General features: G+C 39.8%; 3 protein-coding genes across 4 annotated transcripts; 2 read left to right on the top strand and 1 right to left on the bottom strand.

Annotated features, from left to right (window-relative positions):
* Positions 1-1,338: 1,338 nt before the first annotated feature.
* Positions 1,339-4,919, top strand: il17c (interleukin 17c). Its single transcript, XM_077568452.1, has 3 exons — positions 1,339-2,069; positions 2,138-2,385; positions 3,914-4,919. The coding sequence occupies exons 1-3, from the start codon at positions 2,052-2,054 to the stop codon at positions 4,158-4,160; spliced, it is 513 nt and encodes a 170-aa protein (XP_077424578.1). The 5' UTR covers positions 1,339-2,051; the 3' UTR covers positions 4,161-4,919.
* A 1,685-nt stretch (positions 4,920-6,604) lies between these two features.
* Positions 6,605-18,891, bottom strand: utp4 (UTP4 small subunit processome component). Its single transcript, XM_077569405.1, has 16 exons — positions 18,395-18,891; positions 17,501-17,689; positions 17,281-17,365; positions 17,056-17,145; positions 16,743-16,954; positions 13,959-14,130; positions 13,422-13,513; positions 13,167-13,263; positions 12,869-12,933; positions 12,398-12,520; positions 12,142-12,298; positions 10,787-10,893; positions 10,609-10,704; positions 10,319-10,504; positions 10,117-10,227; positions 6,605-6,857 (listed from the first exon to the last, which is right to left on the bottom strand). The coding sequence occupies exons 1-16, from the start codon at positions 18,551-18,553 to the stop codon at positions 6,741-6,743; spliced, it is 2,058 nt and encodes a 685-aa protein (XP_077425531.1). The 5' UTR covers positions 18,554-18,891; the 3' UTR covers positions 6,605-6,740.
* On the top strand, positions 18,804-21,327 carry chtf8 (CTF8, chromosome transmission fidelity factor 8 homolog (S. cerevisiae)). Of its 2 annotated transcripts, none has more exons than XM_077569407.1 (3): positions 18,804-18,943; positions 19,198-19,321; positions 19,690-21,327. In XM_077569407.1, exons 1-3 carry the CDS (start codon positions 18,927-18,929, stop codon positions 19,951-19,953), a joined length of 405 nt encoding a protein of 134 aa, XP_077425533.1. In that variant the 5' UTR covers positions 18,804-18,926; the 3' UTR covers positions 19,954-21,327. The 2 variants fall into 2 exon arrangements, with proteins under 2 accessions (XP_077425533.1, XP_077425532.1); XM_077569406.1 differs by having other exon boundaries at positions 18,874-19,077.
* The last annotated feature ends 343 nt before the right edge of the window (positions 21,328-21,670 follow it).

Below are 21,670 nucleotides of genomic sequence, written 5' to 3'. Positions count from 1 at the left end.
TTATGTTTTTCTACGGAAAGAAGTTTTGATTATTCCCGCAGGGCACCAACGTATTAATCTTTGGCTCTTAGATGACGAGCCATTGTATTATATATTTCTTATATATTATATTTCTCTAAATCCACAACAAGTGGTGATACTCTGTATACAATGGCTGCAATTCCTAAATGGTAAATGCACAAATTGGTTTAAAAAAAAAAAAAATGGAGGCGGGAGTTGGCTAAAACAGTGCCAGCTGAGAGGAGTTGCTCCTCCGCTATATAAGAATTTGAGCACCTTCATTCACAACAGTTGTGAGGTGCAGTATTCTGATTCATATTATGTTTGTGGAATATGAGTTAGCAGCAAAATCCAACTGTTTTTATCCAATCTCGGGGCGGCCATTTTGCCACTTGCTGTCGACTGAAAATGACATCACAGGGGTAACGACCAATCGCGGCTCACTTGTTTTCTGAAGCTGAGCCTTGAGTCAACAGCAATTGGCAAAATGGCCGCCCCAGAGATGGATAAAAACTGGTGGATTTTGCTGCTTAACTCATATTCCACAAACGTAATAGTAATCAGAATGCCGTGTTTAAGTCAGACTTGACAGCCAGCGTGTGCAATGGTGTTTTGGGAGTAATGTGGCCTTATTAGAGTGCCTCGTTGGATTTGAAAGTGCGCTAGTCACGGCGTGGAAAACCCCGCGACAACCACCAGAAACTTTAAGTGGACATTTTCGTGGCTCAAAAATGTAGCTATGTGTAGGCATAAGAACGATGACAAATTCAAGATACATTTTTCCAAGTTGTAGAAGAGATAATTGATTGACAGGTAAGTGCAATCAGCAAACATGCACATATTTGAAAGCAAACACAACTTGATTTTTCAGTTTTAAAGGCCATCATTTGGTTATTTTTATTTTTTGTGATTTAATTTGTCAAGGTGGTTGAAGAGATTTGTTTTCACTCACTTATTGTGATTACCTCATTCGCTGCCATTGACGGCTATAGACGTCAAAAATTCATTTGAACAATTTCTATTAGTTTTAACTTTTTTCCCCACTTTTGTTAACAAGAGTATTAAAACCTAAAAAAAATATATTGTACATTGAGAAAAGATATAAAATTTGTGATTAATCATGAGTTAACTAGTGAAGTCATGCGATTAATTCCGATTAAAATTTTAATCACATGACGCCCCTAAGTTTTTTAAATAATCTTTTATTTAAAAAAAAAAAAAACTCAAGACGATTATTATTATTTTTATCGTAATTAATTGCATGACTTCAATAGTTAACTCACAATTAATTACAAATTTTATATCTGTTTCTAAGTGTAAAATAAAAAAACATTTATAGGTTTTCATACTTCTGTTAACAAAAGTGGGGAAAAAAATTTAACTAATACAAAATAATCTATAGCCGTCAATGGCAGTGAATGAGTTAAAAACATTACTAGTTTGAGAGTTTATTTGCTGCCATGCAGATGGATTCTAGAATCATGTTTCTCGTCCCGATTTGGCAATTTCACATGGAAAATCCCATTTTACATCCGATATTTGCTCGTGCTTATTAAATGGATCTTACAGGTCGCCCCTTCGCCCTACGTTGTTCTGAAACTTTCCCATCATTCAGTGATTGTTTTCATCATTGCGAGGAAAATAGTGATTAATAAAAAAAGTGGGGTTAAACAAACTTCGACGAACACTAAAATGGAATGTGTTCCTCCTTGCCCCGTCCCTACTCCCTACCCACGCGCTAGTTAAACAGTACAAGTACAAGTAATAAACTGCACACATGTGAAGTAACAAAGTTTGCGTCATCATATTCGGGATGTGTTCAAAAAACAAGCCATGAGCTAAATATAGACTCACGTCACGTGACCTCACCTGCATTGCACACAAACGACCGCGGCTGGACCTGAATGCGTGTGAAAGTTGGAAGTTTCCCAAACACTTCGTCGCTCTTCCATCGTTCCATTTCCTCATGCCACTGTTCATTGTCGGCTAATTAAAAAGCTCGCGAGAATGTCCGGCTGCAACACACAGCACCCGACGCGAGCCAAGAGAGGATGGGCGGACTGGTGCAGGTGAGTCTCTGGTGCTCCGCCACTCAGCGGCACGTCTTCGCTCACCACCTGACCCGCGTCCCGCACAGATGGTGACCATCGTAGTGGCCCTCGTGGTGGCGCCTGCGTGGACAGCCAACTTGAACCGCTGCTACGAGGAGTCGGAGCTGAGCAAGGTGGCCGGCAGGAAGCTGGCCAGCCACTACCCGCAGCCCCCGGAGCCTCAGGTGGTGGCGCCCCACGACTCCCCCTCTGCCTGCCCCCTGGACCTCTACTCGCATTGGGACCTTGGTCTAGTGGACCCGAAGGAGCGCTCCCTCTCTCCCTGGAGATATGTGTAAGCGTCCTTATCTGCCTTATCTATCATCTGCATCTTTTTGCGTGAGTCACTCTTGTATGTAATGAATTGCATTGCAAATGAGAATTGGAATCTGCTTCTTTTTTTCTTTTTTTTTTACCGTCGTGAACGCTATATCAATCTGATGCACTATTATTATTTATAAGTAAAAGTTTTTTTTTATTTTTTATGATACAGTCATACAGTCTTCTATGCCAGATCCGAAGTGACTTAAGAATTACGTCTTCATTTCCTCGTGTCGTCAAAACGAACACAATTCAAAACATTGGCTCCGATGTTGTTATTTCATCACCTCATGCGACACGGCGATGACAAGCGACTTCAGCCTGTTTGATGATGCCATTGTCGGTGTCATCATCACTTTTCATGTTATTTCCTTTTTTCTCTCGAGCTTCTGGCGCGACTCACGCGTTCACGTGATCGCTGAAAGGGAAAGTCCCGCTGAGTCTGACGGCATTCAAAGGTGCTCGCAGAACTGACACAATTGCATGGCAGAGTTTGTCATGTTGTGACACGACGGTGTTCCCAAGTTTTCCTCATCCCGCATCTTTTTTTCCTTTCTTTTTGTTCAAAATGAAACTCGATCATCGATACTGACAACAGTGGGAAATGCTCCGGTGGTGAAATTCAACGCGACCCACCTCGAACTAAAGTAATTTAGTCATATCTACCATGTTAAGAATTCCTCAAGCCGTTTAGTGTGTGATGTTTAACTATATATTTTTGGGAAATCCATGCTTTTAATTTGGAAATGCTGCTCCGTATAGGAATTCGTATACATAAAACCCAAAGGGAGATGATAATGTAGTGTGTATAAGAGCTAAAATTAGCATCTGCAAGGGCCATGACGGCACTGTACTATTTTTAGCACCGTGGATCCACGACGTTAATGAAGCAATTAAGAAGCATGGCAAACGAAACAAGGCAATTAACTCATTCACTCCCAGCCATTTTCACTGAAGCAACCCCCTTTGCTCCCGGCTGTTTTACTGAATTTTGACTGATTTTGCAAACCACAGAATTGCTATAAAAATGCTATAAAAACATGGAACCTACCAAAAAAAAAAAAGATTAGAGTCTCTTCTTTCATCAGGAAAAAAAAGTTTATTTGTATCTGTTTCCGTTTTGCAGAAATTAGCATTAGAAGTTTCATCCTTATTCACATTCCTGTTAAAAACACTGACAAAAAGACCTTGTTGCAACATGGCCCTGGCTGGTCTCTTATACTCTGCTGCCACCTGCTGGCCGTTTTTTGTAACAACTACAATTGTTTTAAGCCACCTCTTCATGTCAGAAGCTGCATCACAGCCTTCTGTATGCTCTTGCATTAAAAAAATAAGTTTTTGGGAGTGAAGGACAAATAATGAAAAAAAAAACATGTTTACACGTCTTTGGGTTTGAATGAGTTTAACACTGGGAAGTTACGCGAGTTACGTGCATGGCATCGTCATCATCATTACATGACTTCATCATCAATGCTCAACCCTGCTCTGGTGTTTATCTTCAGACGGAAACCAATGAAGGACCACTACCCATCCACCTACATTGAAGCTCAATGTCTGTGCTCCGGGTGCATCATGATCAAGAGCAAACGGACCCCCGAGCTGAGCCACGACTACAACTCGGCTCCCGTCTCCCAGACCAGGGTGTTTCTGAAGCGCGAGCATTGCACTGACAGCCTCAAGTACTACTTGAAGCCTGTCTCTGTCAATGTGACGGTGGGCTGCACCTGCGTCATACCCCAAGTCGTGTAGTCACCTTTTTCTTTTTGTGCCATTCTTAAGTCAGACTTCAGAAACTCAAAGTTGAATGAACCTTTATTTATTCTACATTATTTATTTATTTATATGTCATGTTTACAGAGCTGCATTTTGTCTTAAAGCTGCATTGCGGAGTTTTGGTCGCCTATTTTACTCGCGACTGCCACCTCTGGCCTAAAACGTAACTGCAGCCCCTGTGTCTTGCTGAAACAACACTACATTTCAGTGGGGACCAGCGTTTCACCCTCCACCCCTCCCCACCCCCCGAGAAACTGAAGGGAAGATACAAGCTGATTGATGCAGCATGCATGATGTAGAAAACATTAAAATGTTAAACTCCACAATGCACATTTAAGTTAACATTTAACTGTTTTGCATGAAGATGTTTCTAGTATGTACACACTATACTAGACTCATTTGATCAATTCGACAAGGTTTTGATGATTCAGGAGTGGATGATGAAGATCTGACATTAGAAGCCGCCAGACGGTGAATTGATGTATCTATGGTGATATTGTGTTCATATTGTTCCAGTGGGACTTGATCCAGTCAACAGGATTTGTATGGTTAGCTTCTCTCAACCAAAATAAAGATTATGATGCAACTTCTTTGTGTCTTTATTCTCAATGCTAATGACGCATACTGTGTATGCACTCGCAGCATTAACAAAAGACAGAACATGTGAACATTATTTGGGGATAATCAGAAAAAGAAAAAAAAAAAAACAGGTCACACACATTGCCAAAATTATTCACACAATCAAGACAAACAGTAGATGTACGGTTTGTAACTTGGGTATAATTTTCTGTGAACACAATAAATGGACTGTATTTACAAAGAAAGGTGAAGGGATGGTACAGTGGATATAAAAAGTCTACACACCCCTGTTCAAATGCGGAGGCATGTGTGCACTGCAGATAATACTACACAAGTACACAAATCTGATACTTTTGGGGGGAATTCATGAGTTTTTTTTTTTTTTAAAGGATAAAATTAAGATAAAAATTGAGCACAAGTACATCGGCCCCCTGCTTCCACTGATCTTCCCTGAAATGTTTCTACAGTTTCAAAGATACGGGTTGGGGTGATCTGCTTGTACTCGACCAAGATTGGTGTGCCAAAGCAAATCATTAACCTTCACATCTGAAATGGGAATTCAATCCTCCAAATATTTTTGACTGTAATATGTTCTATGCAGCCCCACTGGTCTAAATATGGTATTCTGGTCAATATTGCGTTAGTGGAATATGAGTTATGAAGCAAAATCCAGACATTTTTATCCATCTCAGGAGGCGGCCATTTTGCCACTTGCTGTGGACTGAAGATGACATCATAGATGCTCAGGCAACAACCAATCACAGCTCAACTGTTTTCTGAAGCTGAGCTGTGATTGGTTGTTGCCTGAGCCCTGATCAACTGTGATGTCATCTTCAGTCCACAGCAAGTGGCAAAATGGCCGCCTCCTGAGATGGATAAAAATGTCTGGATTTTGCTTTATACAGGGATGTGATTTGACCAAAGTGAAATTATCTGAACATTTAGAAGGGGTCTGGGGGCCGCTGGCACCCAGCTAGGTCCAGGGCAGTGCCCTGGTGGGGGGACAAGGCCCCCCGGAGCTCATGGGTTTTCCGTGTATTTAAGTACTTTCAATGCACTCACATGACAAAGAAATAGACAAAACAACAGCATAAATTTTCAATGTATATTGAACTATCCCATATAAAATGGCAGTTTTAGTCAACTCAAAATCAGTCACATTCAAAAACATTGGACTGCCTTTGCTTTTAAAAACTATCACTGAGAATATCATCATATCTAACTAATGTGATTACTAAGTTAACACATAAATAATGTTGAAGAGTTCAAATTTCATGAGCAAATAATTGTATCATGACCAAATGAAAAGTAACTCATATTAGAGCATACCACAAATGTCTTTGTTATAGCAGAAGATGTTATCTGTCGGAGTCATGTGCATACACAATGAACTACTAAAAAATAAAAAAAATAATAATAAAAAAAAAAAAAATCAGATTTTTTTTTGTGGGGGGGGGGGGGAGATAAAAAAAAGCGGAATTCCGCGAATTAGCGGAAAAATCACATCCCTGTTTATAACTCATATTCCACAAATATATTAATCAGAATATCATGTTGAGACTAGTGAGGTCACATCTAACATATTAACATCAAGAAAGGTCGATTAAGGCCCTCTTCTTAGCATACAGCAGAGTTTCCCAACTTTTACTGAGCGAAGGCACATATTCCACATCAGAAAAAAAAAGAATCTCATGGCCCACCACTTAGTAAAACTATTCACAAAAAGTGGTTACACTGGTTAATTATGTAACTTCTACCATCTAGTGGAAGAGCATTTGATTGTTATGCCTGTTACGATGGCATAAAGCAAAAATTTAAAAACCTCAATATTAGGAAAATGATCATGATAATTGCATTTATTTATCAAAACGTTTGTACAAAATGGCAACATTCTGCTATTTTTTGGATGTAGTCCAAGCTATGGCTCTTTGACAAATGAGATCTGTGCTGACGAAAGCTGTTTTTGTGGTCTTTTGTTTATGTGGCAAACATCTTCTGTTGTACAGGTGCAGGCAGCTGAGACTGGATGTCCAGCAGGGGGCGCTCCACCACAACTAGGGACTGGTCATCCAGCAGAGTCAAACTCAAGATGGGCTGTGGGAGCAAAGTGTGAAAGTCAATAGTGCTACTTTTGATTTATGAAACTCTATACCAAGATTACTTTACTGTTGTTGATATTATGGTCCGTCAATACTGCTCAATTTGTGCACGTACAATACTTTAAATACTCAGAACCACCAACTCTGTGATCAGGCCGCTCTGTATATCGCCTAAGTAATCAGTTCATCCTATTCTTCATATGGTTTGAAGTTCAACAATCTCTGCGAGTCTTAAGTGTCTCACGCACCTGCCTAAAAACATGCGGCAAATGTACATTCCAAACAGTCGCTCCCAAACTGTGAAATGCATTATTGTTTCAGTTGAGTCATTGGAAAGATTTAAAAATAACTCACTTTGCTTTTTAGCGAGGCCATTCAAAATGTGATTTGAGTTTTTTAATCTTTGAAGAATAACGTTTATTCTATAGGTTGTTTTCATTTCGGTTAACTCCCACTTTTACTTGTTGAATTTTGAGCACCCAAACTGGGTCTTTGTGAAATGCGCTCAAACACAAACCCCAATTTCAATAAAGTTGGGACGCTGTGTAAAATGTTAATAAAAACAAGACTATGTGCAATTTTTGCAGAAATTGTGTGGGAATGCTGAAAGCTTATGAAGTAAATTGAAAGATAAATTATGTGAAAATTACAACGTATTAATTGTAGTTGAAAGATAAATGAATAAAAAGATCACTTGAACCCAAGAGGGGTGACATTTTGAAAAGCCAGTTGAAATTTATGTTAAAGTGTTAACTGAAAGTACCTTCCATTCATTTAGATGGAAAAGTGGAACGAATGATATCCAATAGAAAAATTTTGCGTGCACACACACACACAATAGCGCCACCTAGGCATGCAGTACCCTCCATTCATTTCGATGGAAGCTATGATAGTCAGTTGGTATACATGTCTATCCTTAGCATAATTGCCATGGATATATTTGCAATGTACAGTTAGAGGTTAGAGATTCGAACCGGGAACCTCCTGGTTACTAGACAAAGCACTTTCCCAACTGCGCGACTGAGCAGTTTCAGAGTGCTGCTAATGTTGATCAGTTGTTTGTATGGAAGTGGGCGTGGAAAGTAGGACTTCGAAAAAGTCCAATGTTAGTTTCGTTGAAAATGAATGGGGAAAAGTTGATATTTAATGTTGAATTGTGTGAATACTGTAAGTAATGTGGAATCAGACGATAAATACCCCGGAAGGCGTGAATTTTGGAAGCAAGTTGAAATTTGAACAGTGTAAATCGGAAGTACTATGTTGGAGTTGTTTCTCGGCAAAAAAGTGAGGAGAATAAAATTTTAAAAAAAAATCACAAAAGCTGCTTTTCCACCAACAAGCCCAGGATCTTTGAGTTCTGGGTAACAGGAGTTCTTGGTTGTAAAAGTTCCGCAGGGAATTTAGAATTTGTGTTTCCACAACGTCTTAAGAGTTCTCGGTAATTAATTCAAATTAGTTTGATAACATATAAGTTTGATGAGCCCAGCTGATGTAAAAACAACACCCCGAAATTGACCATCCAATCAGCCTTGGTCAGTGCGTATGGAGGATCAAAGCGGCCCAAATTCAAAATAAATAAATTACTAAATAAATAAACAAAGGACTAAAAGTGAAAATAAAAACGGATATAAAAAATATAATTCAAAAATGTTATTCAAATGAGGGGGGCGGTCTTAAGTGTGTCTTGGGTGGTAGTCGTCCATTGCTGGAGGTCTTCATGCAAACCAGCGAGACTTCCTTGTTCACCGAAGCCGCTCACTAGACCAATGAAAGGCAGTTTGCAGGGGCGGAGTCCAACCCAACACACGCTTAGGACACGCCCCTCCTCATTTGAATAACATTTGGCCCTGGCAAAGCGTCTGCAGCATGAAATAAATAAATGTGAGAGCAGAGCGTTTTTATTTATTCGTTGATATTCAATTCTATTTATATATTTATTTCGACTAATTTTATATTTATTTTTTGAATCTCGTTTTTTTTTAATTTATGCATTTTTTTTCTCCATTTATATAAATTTTTGAATTGTGTTTTTGTATATCCCTTTTTTTTCCCACTTTTAGTCATTTATTTATTTAGTCATACAAGACCAGCCCCCGTGTCAACAGTCACGCCGTTCTCATAAGTAGGTTTGGGGAGTCCAACAAATGGGCCACCTTTTTGCGATACTGTGAAAAAAACAATGTAATCAGCGCTGCCATTAGCTTTATGTTATGTTGACAAGTGAAGAGCAAGTTGCCATTTATTCAAGTGTTAGTTTTCACTAACGAAGCAAGTCTGAGGGAATGGATGGCAAAGTGGAGAACGTATTCACCAGAGGACAATATTCACTTTATATAACATAGCATAATAAACATTGAGTGTCATCCCGACTGCTGCCATTTATTATGCTGCATTCAAGTGCGCCATGTAAGGCGGTCACTACCGATTATTGTATCGATTAACTCATTCACTCCCAGCCATTTTCATTGAAGCAACCCCCTTCGCTCCCGGCTGTTTTACTGGATTTTGACTAACTTTGCAAGGCCTACAGAATATTGTGTTCTATTGCTATAAAACATGGAACCAAAAGAAAGATTAGAGTCTCTTCTTTCATCAGGAAAAAAAGTACATTTGTATCGGTTTCTGTTTTGTAGCAATTAGCATTAGAATATAGCTAAGTTTTCATCATTATTCACCAACCAAACAGTGGGGAAAAGAGCTTGTTGCAACGTGGCCCTGGTCTCTTATACTGTGCTGCCACCTGCTGGCCGTTTTTGTAATAACTACCATTTGCTTTAAGCGACCTCTTCAGGTCAGAGGCTAAATCAAAGCCCTCTGTATGCTCTAGCATTAAAAAAAAAAAAAAGTAAAAAAAACGTATGAATACGTTTTGGGGACCATGGCAATATTTAAAACTGTTTTTTTGATCTCGCATTAAAGTATTACAAAACCATTTTTTCCCCCAATTACTGTTTATTACCAATTGTTTTTCTTTTAGTATTTTTTTTGGTGATAAAAACCAACAAAACATCAGTTCAGCAATATTAATGAGAGCAATTGATGTTGTACTCACCGACTTTTTTGAAACAAATTCAATCACTGGCTCGGTCATTGTTGTCCAAATTAAAAGTAAATCTTTGCCAATGTCTTATTTTGACATACCCACCTCCCCCGCGCCCTAAATATTCAAATCTGCCTGATTCTTGTAGGCCATCTCTTATGTTTTCAAAAACAGCGAATCGACTTTCATGCTTGAAGAAGCATCATAGGGGTACCTGAAAGGTTTTGCAAATCTTGAACGAGTGGCTGTGTCTTATCCGCTCGGGCTCGGGAAGACTCCGTAGTGTCATCTGATTGGAGAGCAGAGACTTTGCTTCAGGGAAGGGCTATGTGCGGAAGACAAAACGACCCCATTAACCAAATTGTACTCTTCACAATACAAGGCAACCAAAGTGGACTTTGGGTCTCTTCACACACCAGGCTCTTGTCGATGATGCAGAACATAAACGTATCGTGCAGGAGAACATGAGCCGAGTTCTTGGGGTTGAAGGTGACGTGGGTGATGGGCGTGTCCCTCCGCAGCCACAGAGGGTGCAGCCCTTGTTTCTGCAGCTTGCGACTCCAATCGGTGTATTCCTTTTGCACGAGCGAGAACTCAAATATCTGGATAGCACAGATGCGCACACAGACCGGCAGTTGATACGAGTACACGATTAACGTTGGGCGTTGTAAGACAGACATGAAAATAAGTTAACCGAGGCGTTCACCTGCTGATCAGCGTGCACTATGATGAGGTTTCTGGTGGTTGGGTGGATGGCCAAGGCGGTAGGACACGACCCGTACACCGGCACCGTGCAGTGAAGCTACGTGCGCACACAAATGAGTTCAAATGGTGCACACACTGACACACCTTTTGCGTGCAAAGAAAACAAAATCTCAAATCACCTTGAGTTTTTGAAGGTTATAAACGAGGATCTCACAGCCTGTGTTGGCTGTAACGAGCCAGTTGCCATCGTCGCTCGCATGCAACAGGTGGATAGGCTGTCTGGAACCTGAAGCACACAAACATACATGCTCGTTATGACTCGATGTGCTCTTTCCGATGATATGATGCAACCCCTATCAAATGGAACATTTAAAAAAAACAAAAAAACACTTTTTTTATTTGTACATGTTTACTTGTTTTGAGCTTCATTATGACACATTTATGGAGACAAATGTGTGATCCCAATACAGGAACGGATAAAATGGTTCCAAGTCCACAACTAACCTTCAACACACGTTGATTGATTGGATCGTAAGTAAAAATACAGTCAACAGACGCACATTTTAGCACACCTGATAGCAACGACATACCAACAGACCAGGCCCACCTTTTAAAGCAGACGCACATTTACAGCTAGTTACTATTGTGTAGAATGTGTGTGGACGGTGACCCCGAGTGGACAAAAAAAGACCTGCACCTCGCATGCATTTGTGATACAGTGTAAACATGACGCTTTACAATACAGACGCTCCCCTACTTACGAACATTCGAGTTACGAACAACGGTACATACGAACATTTCTGCGCGTACAGTATGTCGAAAAATGTTCGGAAAGAAATGCTCTAAGTTAGATTTTGTATTGCGCGTAGAGCTTCTTTCCGCCGCTAATACCGACGATTGGCGCTGTGAGAGCTCATTGGAGGCTGAGCAACGTGGCGAGGAGGAGGAGGAAGAAAACGCCGGTCCCCATGAAGCAGGAAATAACTTTTGAAGCCGATTCCAGCGACGACGAAGAATCTCTCATGATATAAAATCCTCCTCTTCCTCCTCCTCCATCATCTCCTTAAGCATCGAGTACATCTTCCAAAAGTAAGTTAAACTTCATTTTATTTATCTTATTACGTACATGTACATACTGTGTGTGTGTCTCTCGCTCTCTCTCTCTAACATACGTAGTACAGTACTGTACGTATTCTCTCCATTTTATTAAGTTTTTTTCAGTACAAACCAATGCAGGTTACTTGTACAAGCCTTAAACATACTTATATAAACCTTCAATATACTTATATAGGCTTTAAACATAAATTATAATACAAAATATAGCACTGAAGCAACTTAGGAACAAATTCACCTTACGAACCATCGCTCGGAACGTAACTCGTTCGTAAGGTGGGGAGCGTCTGTATACATAAATATTATAATGAATATTTGGTCACAATTTAGTGTATTTCATCTATTACAGGGGTCGTCTGGAATGTAAAGCTCGCGATAAATGAGGGATTACTGCAACTCAAACGGCAGTTTTCGGACTCACCTGACTGAGGTTTGAGGGTGTGAACGTATTTGCACTCTGACTGGCTGAGGGAAACCACGACGACTGATGACTGGCTGCAGGATGCAAAGAGTTTGGAGGAATCTGAGGAAAAGCAGAGCTGCTGGGCTGCGTGAAGGATCTTTGGTACTTTAGAAACCTAAGGAGAGTCCAAAAAAAAAAGCATGCAATGACATGCATACCAAACACACAATGGACATAAGACAAAAATTTGTCACGTCAGCAAGGAGATGCGCACCTTCGTGATGCTGATGTTGTTGTCGTTTGTCTGTAGCCTGTAAAGACGAATGCTGGAGAGGGTCGAGTACGCCAGCCACTCCCCGCATGGAGACAGAGCACTGCACCAGATATGATCATCGCCCTGCACACACATCACAGCTGATCACTACAGTTGGATTAGCTAACAACAAAATTCTGCGAAGGTCCCGTATAGAATTCAACAAATTCAACTCCGCTCAATTATATTTATAAAAGCACCTTCAAAAAACATGGCGGCATACAAAGTGCTGTACACGGAGTAAAAATCAGTCATGCAATAAAGACAAGTAAAACATAATAAATTAAAAGAATGAATATAATAAGCACGTCAGTTGGTAAGTACATAAAATAACACAAGATAAATGAATTAATGTAAGTAAATCGGGAAAATAATTCGTTGACCCATTGGACATTGGTGATTTTCATTGTCATTAAACTTGAGAGTACAAACCTTCCTCTTCAGATGAATCAGTTTCTCTGGTTTCCTCTTCACAGGTAGACTGTCACCAGGCTTCCCTGATAACAAACAGTGATTACATCATAGTAGGTGCAATATAAAGTAGTACTTGAAAGGCAATATTCATAGTCGGTGACCAATTTTAAAGGCAAAGTTAGGCTTGTCAGTTTTTATTGGCGCAAAGCAACTGCTTTGTCGTAAACTTTATTATTCTGCTTTGTTTACAACTTTTTATACTTTAGTATGCAAAATGAGCAGAGGTATAACATTTGGTGTGTTATTGTCTTCTCACCATAGCCCTCGCTCTCCCCGAGTCTCCACAGCTCGAGATGATCGGGGAACTGGAAAAGCAGCAGCCCCGACTTCTTAGCGTAACACACCACACTCCTCTACGTGGAAGATAAACAGATGGACAACTCGGTCGATATTGTATGTTCAGTGTTTTGCTAATTGTCAAAAAAATATTTAAATGATAAGTGTTCATGTGGCTCATTGAATCTACCGAATCAGTCCTTAATTCCATGATTATTGAAATAAGAGTACTCACGTGTGGGAACATTATTTTACGTAGAGCTGACTCTTGGGTGTTCTTCTCCACCTTATCCAGCAGGGGGCGTACTACCAACTGTGTATCCATGCCTGACAAGGGAGATGCCTTTTCGTATTAATAACGTGTATGTTAACAATTGTTCAATAAAAAGTTATATGGGGGGGGGGGGGAAGAAGGGAGACGCCATGAAAACCTTGAACCTACTTTCTATGTCAAGTTCATAACTTTATACCAAGTTTCAGTTCACAGGTGGATTATCATGGCTCATTATGCAAATTTCAAACAGCAATACAATGTGGGCTTCCCACGTGTTCTTGCAAACTTAGTCTCCGTATTTAATAGTTTCAAGTTCAATTTGGGAGGGTATTGTTGGGTTCCATTCAGGTCTATGAAGAATGGTAAAAAAAAAAAAAAAAAACATAACTAACTAGCCGATCCAATCTCAATTAACTACCATATGTTGGCGTGATCTATTAGTAAAAGCTTCTGAGAAAAAGCATCACACAGAAATCAGCCCAACCATTTAAAACTGACCTCCAGAAACAACAGAAATCTCAGTGTGAACCAGTGCCCTCACGTCATGGGAATGGTTTTTAAAGGTTCTAGTTCGGACCCAGTCCTTGTCTTGTTGGTTGACGGTGCGGGAAAGAAACTGGAACTGGACCACAGTGCCCTCTGATGTTCCGGCAATGAGGCTGCTTTCATCCTGTGAATAATAGCAACGTTTAAAACATGCTGCAATCCAGCATCTTCGCTACAAAATTTGCATTGCTGTTCAGAAAAAATACGGTGAATATAAAACCCTTCTCTTCATTGCAGGTTCATGGTTTGCAGTCCCAGTATTTAGCTCTTTTTTTTTTTTTTTTTTTAAGAGTTATTAATTTTGTATTTTCGCTATTTGACGGCATTTTACAGCATTGTTTGGAGTTGAAATCCCGCATCATGATAAAATACCCGGACCTACTAATTCAGCCAATCAGAACGTCGCTATCGTTTTGTCAGCCGCTGATTTATCATTAGACGCCTGGTGTGCTGTAATGCAATGTAATATTAGCGGAATGGGATCCCGACATGGGTCGTGTACTGAAGTTCCAAAACGGCATTGGTGGAGCCACCCAAGCATACAAAAGAAGAAACACAGCCAGCCAGCAACGGTCCTTTAACAAGTGTGCAATAATAAACAAGAAGTCATCGATGCAGAAGGGCTGTGACCATTTTAATACACAGCTGCAAAGCCGTGCTCAAACGAGCGACACCTTTATTTCGGTTTTGAAACAGGAATGCACTATATAGCGGTTTCATCCCCATCATTGTCATCTGCTGGTGAGAGACGAGTACACAAGATTTTAAGTTGTTTGTACAATAGTTTGTGTTATTTATTGGCCGTCCTTGCGCTCTCTTAATGTAATACGTGTTGTGCCGTAAATGCTATCATAAGACGCCTCGAGCTTATTTCTATATCGCGGAGATCACATTTGGTGGGGGTGTTCTAGAATGCACGCGCTGGAGCGGGATTTACTGTGTGTGTTTTTTTTAAACCCAATATAGTAAGCTTAAAAATGGACAGAAACCGTATTATAGTGAAGTGCAGACCTTTTTAATATTCTGCACTTGCCTAGGCTGATGTGTGTGCAAAATGTCATGAGTTTTCATGCATGTTTAAACCATCAAAATCAGCATTACTGTAATTTTACATGGCAAACAGCGCATTGCCACGGCAACAGCTTTATAAAAAGCTTGCTTATACTTTTACATCCTATTTTTATTTTATTTTTTCCTGGAGAGCTCAGTATTGTTCATTCGGTAATTTTACTGATTTGTCATGTCATTATCATTGCTCTCCCTTTTTTTTATATATATATATATATATATAATTTTATAATAATTATTATAATTTAATATATATATATATATATATATATATATATATATATATATATATATATATATATATATATATATATATTAATATATATATATATATAAAAAATTGTATTTATTTATTTTGTATGTGGGAGAATATGTGTATGTGCGTGCGTGTATTCATTAGTTCACCTAAAACCTATTTTTTTTTTTTAATCCCATACCGTTCCCCTAAACCGAACACTTCCAGCCAGAGTCGTGAGGCCGTCAGGAAACCCGAGAAAGGACCAAAGAAAAGAAAGGAAAGTGAAATCCAGCACCGACCAGACATCACCAACCAGAGTCCTTCACCAACCCCAGAGACATCTAAATTTCAACAAATCAGGGAGACCTCAAGAGACCTTTTACTACTTCTTTACTACTTTTCCATCTTGAATATCTTTACATGACGCACAACTACCGTTTCAAGTTCAAAATCTCTAATAAGAGTTCTTTAAAATATAAACCTCTGTAAAAGGCCAAAAACGGGGGCCAAACTTTAAAGAAATTTCAAAATGGTGGATGTTAGATTAAGTATAAGCCTCCAAGATATTTTTTTGTTTATTGCATGTAAATTTTTGAAGAATTTTGCAGGTCTTAGGTTGTTAGACATGCCTTCAATTTCTCGTAGCTTTTCGTCAAATCTAAAACTGGGGCTGCTTGAATTTTCTTGGGGGCAAGACTGTGCCTTTTTCTTCTTAACCGCACAATAAACTAATTAAATATTGATTGTTTTGCCAGGTGCGATGTGTGTGCAGTTTCATGTCCTCATGCGTGTTTAGACCATCAAAATCAGCATCATTTTTGTAGGCAAACAGTGCTTCGCCATTGCAACAGCAGTCAACTGATTTTTTTTTGCTTTTGCTTTTCATCTTGGTCATCTTCAGATGAAACACTCAAAATTTGAAGACAATCGGATGAAGTCTGTAGGAGTAAACCCAAAAATTTAGCCAACTTGGAAAAAAATTTGCTAGATTTTGCATATGGCTCCAAGAGACTTTTTTTTTTTGTACGTCTTGCATTTGCCTTCAACTACTTTGAAATGAATAACTGGGGATGCTTCGTTAAGCCTTTCTAGGGTGTGCTACTGAGAGATTTCTTTGCACAATGAACTAATAGATTATTGATTACTTTGCCAGGAATGATGTGTGTGGATACATTTCATACGTTTTCACAAATGTTGAGACCATTGAAAGTGACCTGAATGCAATATCATAAGTGAGTTATCCCAAATGCACCTTCTTTTTTGAAATTCTGATTTTGTTAACTTTACTCCTCAGTCTTTTGATACAATGCTCTGAACTGCACTTTGCACATGTAGTTCAGTTTATTTTGACTAAAATGACGGTGTGCTTTTTGAAGGTTGCATTTAAAAATGTGTGGCTGATCTGTTGCTTCAAGTAATCGTCCACTTGCCTGGGATAAAGAAAGAGCAAGCACGTCCCACTTGGTGACTAGATGAGTGTGGACGAGTGTTCCTGTAAGTCCGTCCCACATCTGGACCTTTCCAGCAGAATCACCACTGATGATTGTATGATTGGATAAGAAGACGACACTCCAGACCACAACCTCTCTGCTCTTGGATGTTCTTACACCTCTATCAACAAGCATTCTGTGCACGCTGTGACCTAAAATTGGCATAATCACACAAAAAGGGCCAAGTTTTCATCAGTGTATCGAGTGTTTAACTGTTTGGTATATAATCGATGTTGGGTTTGCATCAATTTACCAGTCTCAACATCAAATATTCGGATCATGTCCATCATGCCAGCAGCAAGTTGAGCACCAGAGGGATGCCAGGAAAGACTGATGATACGACCTACAAGATCACAGAAACAGAGATGTCACAATGGGTGTAAGTTGTCGCAACAAGACAATTACTGCTTGGCTTTGTGTGCAGAATTACACAAACACTATTAACAGAATTTCTCAAAAAAAAGTATAAACTTCTTACTTTTCTGCCTGTCAAAGTTCCTCTGAAACTGAATCCTGTCCTCCAGTATTTCAAATATCTTCACCGTCCCATCTTCACATCCAACCTGATACAGAAATATGCACCATTACTCCAAATTAAAACATTTACACATCAATTCATCAGAGTGAAAAAAAAGGTGCAAAAGAAAGGGGTGACCATTTCTTCATTTCTTTTTCTTAAGTCTCGGCAGAGGACTTACCGCCATCAGTTTTCCCTTGCTGTTGCAGCTGATGGCCCAGATGGGTCCCCCGTAGGCATCCACAGTGAACTTGGGCTGCAAGTTCTCCAGGTCATACTCTGTGATCTCTCCACGCAAACCAGCACTGAAGAGACGTTGACCCACCCAGCACAAAGCCTCAATGTCTGTGCCATCCCGACCAGGGATCACCTGTAGCAAAATAGTGGAAATGGTCGCTGTACAAGTGTACAATCTATGCGTGCCGTGTACACAGAGCAGTTAAAAAAAAAAAAAAAAAAAAAGAGTTTTCAGATCCAGAAGGCAACCATCAGTTTTAGTATGCTGCAACGGGATAAGCCAGTTTAATTTCATTTATACAACTCATGGTTAAACTTGAACTGACTCTTAAATGGAAGGAGGTGCCCCGTTTGCATGTTGTTTAATTTGACAAGAATTCACAAAATAGCACAAATCCAAATGAATAATTACGATCAATTAATACTAATCAACTACGATTAATTTAAGAGTTTCAGACAATTTGCAAAAATTATTGTTTTCCAAAGTAAAAGCACGTTAGCCAAAAATAACTAGTCTTCTTACTTTTACTTACTGTAGAGAGGCTATGAATTTTAGACAATTTCAAGTTGAACAAACTTTTAATGCGCACATCTAATTATGATTGTTACAAATTAGTTCTTAACTTGCATTCCTGAACAGAAATGCGTGCACTTCTTGACAGAAGCGTTGGTTTTAATTGAATTCTTGAATGCCATTAAATCACTTTATAAAGCTGCTTTATTAATACTGTAGAACAAACTGGGGTGGGGTACTTGACACATCTGTTGTCATGAACGTGTAATAATGCGACAATTCTTTGACTGGATACTGTGGAATGGATGAATGGGAGCTTCTTACCTTCTCTTGAAAGTAGTTGTCAGTGAAGTTAAAGACCTCCACACTTCCATCCGCCCGAGCCACTGCAAGCCTCTCAGTGCAACTGTTGAACGCCATGGCTCGGATTGCGCTGGGCATGTAGTCGAAGAAACGAACCCGGTGCACCTTAAACTCACCCATTTTCTCCAAAAGGTAGAAGAAGCACGCTCAGGTGGCTTCCCAACACGAGTAGATGAGCCTGACAAACACGTGATTTTGCTACGTGCTAGCAAGTCGAAGCTAACATGTCAAACAAAAGCGCGTGCAAGGTGGCCGGAAGAACACGTTAAATATGCTAAACAATGGGACACCGCAATACAAGAGCCTTAGCACGTTGTAGTAGAGGCTCGCATAACTTTTAAGAATTTTACACACGCTGGAAAACATGAGCAGCCACGTTGAAGACCTCCGACCCGGACCTGAAAACGAGCACATCTACTACTAACCGGAACTACGTCATTAGTCATGGACCTGACGTCTTCAGTTGGCGGGAAACCTGACCGTCAACTCCATCATGTGTAAACACCGAAAGTCTGTCCTTTGTTTTTGTCTTCACTGTATGTAACTTAGCTGCGTTTATTTTGAATGTCTCCGCGGTCTATTGGTCGTTCTTGCTTTGTTAAATATTGAGTACGTGTGTCCATAATGGTTCAAATAGTCATAAGGTAAGACGCGAATTGAACTGATCAGTTGTCACATAATTGTACAGTAATTTCGTAAAATTACGTGTAATACTGATAGTACTTGTCAATATTTATTAATATGGTTGGTGACTGTCTTTTTAGGGGAAGTGTTGATGGCAGCAGTCCTCCGGAGTGGCTATTGATCGAGCTGCAGGGAGAGATGATATCCAGACACAACTCTGGAATGACAGGAAATGCGATGGGAGACCTTCTCTACACTAAAGAGGTCATTATAAACAATGAACAGTAATGTAAAACATAATAACAGAAGGTGGCTTTCCTATTATTCTTTTGCTGACATTGAACGGCAAAATTGACAACTTCAAACATCTCGGCTTTTCCAATATTTAAATTCCATCAGTTTATTTTGGAAGAAACTCCTAAGCATTTCGGAAACCAGAATTGTGATGGCTCCGTCAACGCAAGCTGTCACACATGCTACAAATAAATCTCCCGGCTGTTTGTTTCCTGCAATTGGCTTTTCTCCTACACAGCTTGTTTCTGCACTGTTTGATTAAATCAGAGCTGCTTAATGTCCACTGTCCTCTGTTGATGATCTTTCATCAGTCCGTTGTTTTTTTCTCTTTCCAACAGGGGGTGCCAGTGTTAATTGTAGGACATCACATATTGTATGGGAAACAGGTCAAATTGGAGAAACCATTTGCTGTCCTTACTAAGCATCCTGCCCAATCACAGGAGGTTATCGGCAACACCGACAACCTCGATGCCTCCCAGGTTGCCATGGAAACAGAGCCGCATGGCTCCACCTCCTACTCGGTGTCTGCTCTCATCAAAAGAAAACTTATCTTCAAGACGCGACCCAAACCCATCATCACTAATGTACCCAAGAAAGTATAGTGTGCGGCTGGACTGTGGTAACAATCTGTAAGCAGGTATTATGGAAGACAGACTTTTGAATGTTTGTGTAAAGGTCTCTGGAGTGCCTGCCACACGTCGTCAAATAATCAAGTAAATCTTTGCTTGTTTTTTTCCTGTTCTGCACCTCTATTTCAAAACAGTGGGATTAATCAATTTAACAACAACCGCCATACTAAATTTTTACAGTTGGAGATATGATCCGCTAGGCTGGCCGATGTTCCAGCGAAAGAACCTCTTTGACGAACGAGCATGTGAAGGTGAAAAAGTTAGCATTAGCTAACAGTCTGACCAGCATTTGCTTGTGAGAATAATATTTGGATAAGTTGAAGCCAGCAGACGCGCTGGAGGCGTAAGAGGAGACTTCCAAATGCTGGCAGGAACACACCAATGAGATCATTGGAAATTAGTAGGAGATTAGTATGTCTGCTTTATTAGTATTTTTCAAATGTTGTGGTCAATGAATGGGCTGCCTGTAATTGTACTAGCATTCAGCATTCATGATTTGAGAAAGCGATTCATTATTAAAGCATTCAAGCCAGTAGAAATGTAATCTCTCTCTGTCTGTATCGCTCGCCCTCTCAATCATGGAAACGTTGTCCAAAGAAAGCGCTTGCCAAGAGCTGAATTTAGGTTTAATCAGTGTATTGACTTTCCTGTTACTCACACTGCTGTTTCCTTGGCAACTGGCGGAGGGGGGGCATCACCATCCATTTTGTGTACTACTTGTCATCATTACTGCCAGTCATTCAAAAGCACATTTTGATATTTATACCTTTGGACAAAATAAAGTCTGCAAATAGATCATACTGAGAGACAGACGTGCTAACCACGAGCCAGCTTTGTTACCAGAAGAGAAGAAATGACCTGTGACCATAGATTGAGATAAATTGATACACAAATACTCGTATTAAATACTCCGTGGTGGGTGGGTTAGAAAATGGAGGGATTTCACAGCATCATTTGGTGGGACACTGACCCAAATTTCAAAATGACCACAACCTTGCATGGAATGTCTGATTTAATAGTGTCATCGAAGCAAAGGATGGTCAGGATTAGTTGGTTTGGTTCCCCAGAAATACAAAGTAGTTCTCAGAGAATATCTGAGCACTTGATCAGTTATGGGAGCGAGCTGGCGCATTATGGCATGTTGACATACAGTCAAGACCCCCCCTCCCCCTCCTCCCATGTTGTGTTTCCTTTAATAGAAAAGAAAACATTTTCTGTTAGTCCCAAAAACTGAATGGAGCAATTCATTTACCTATCGTTTTCTTATGTTTCTCACACACACATATTCCATGCTGTGTTGATTGTATTGAGTGTCCATACTGGTTTAAATGAAAAGGAGTGTATGAATCACTTTGGAACCATTATTTACACACAATAAAAGAGCAATCAATCCAGAACAGTTAGCAAAATTAGACATTGTTGTTGAATAACCTAATTTTCTACCTTAGCTTCATCATCTTGTCAACAATAAGTTGCTACGCGGCATACTGAAAGAAATGGAAACAAGTATGAATGAATGGCTGCATTGTGTCATAGGCAGAACACATTTTATTGACTGAGAAACATTCCAGTGATTTCCTGAGATCATCATCAAACAGGACAGATTTGACAGCCAAACACTGAATTGTCACGATCATTTTTGCTTGGATGACAAGAAAAAAAAAAAGTGTGAAACAGCAAACATAAGGTT

Source organism: Vanacampus margaritifer, chromosome 6, assembly GCF_051991255.1.
Source record: "Vanacampus margaritifer isolate UIUO_Vmar chromosome 6, RoL_Vmar_1.0, whole genome shotgun sequence".
Lineage (NCBI taxonomy): Eukaryota > Metazoa > Chordata > Actinopteri > Syngnathiformes > Syngnathidae > Vanacampus > Vanacampus margaritifer.
The sequence above is the reverse complement of the archived record's forward strand: the minus strand, read 5'-3'. Positions and strand labels throughout refer to the sequence as shown.

What these genes read in the sequence shown, in the direction of transcription:
- utp4 (XM_077569405.1), bottom strand. Translation starts at nt 18,553, where the DNA reads ATGGGTGAGTTTAAGGTGCACCGGGTTCGTTTCTTCGACTACATGCCC. An exon ending in TTGCTCTTTCTTTATCCCAG is followed by an intron (nt 14,131 to 16,742) that starts GCAAGTGGACGA and finishes TATTATTCACAG; the next exon opens with GATGAAAGCAGCCTCATTGC. An exon ending in TGATTCATCTGAAGAGGAAG is followed by an intron (nt 12,521 to 12,868) that starts GTTTGTACTCTC and finishes ATGTGTGTGCAG; the next exon opens with GGCGATGATCATATCTGGTG.
- il17c (XM_077568452.1), top strand. An exon ending in CTCTCTCCCTGGAGATATGT is followed by an intron (nt 2,386 to 3,913) that starts GTAAGCGTCCTT and finishes GTTTATCTTCAG; the next exon opens with ACGGAAACCAATGAAGGACC.
- chtf8 (XM_077569406.1), top strand. Translation starts at nt 19,058, where the DNA reads ATGGTTCAAATAGTCATAAG. An exon ending in ATGGTTCAAATAGTCATAAG is followed by an intron (nt 19,078 to 19,197) that starts GTAAGACGCGAA and finishes CTGTCTTTTTAG; the next exon opens with GGGAAGTGTTGATGGCAGCA. An exon ending in ACCTTCTCTACACTAAAGAG is followed by an intron (nt 19,322 to 19,689) that starts GTCATTATAAAC and finishes TCTTTCCAACAG; the next exon opens with GGGGTGCCAGTGTTAATTGT.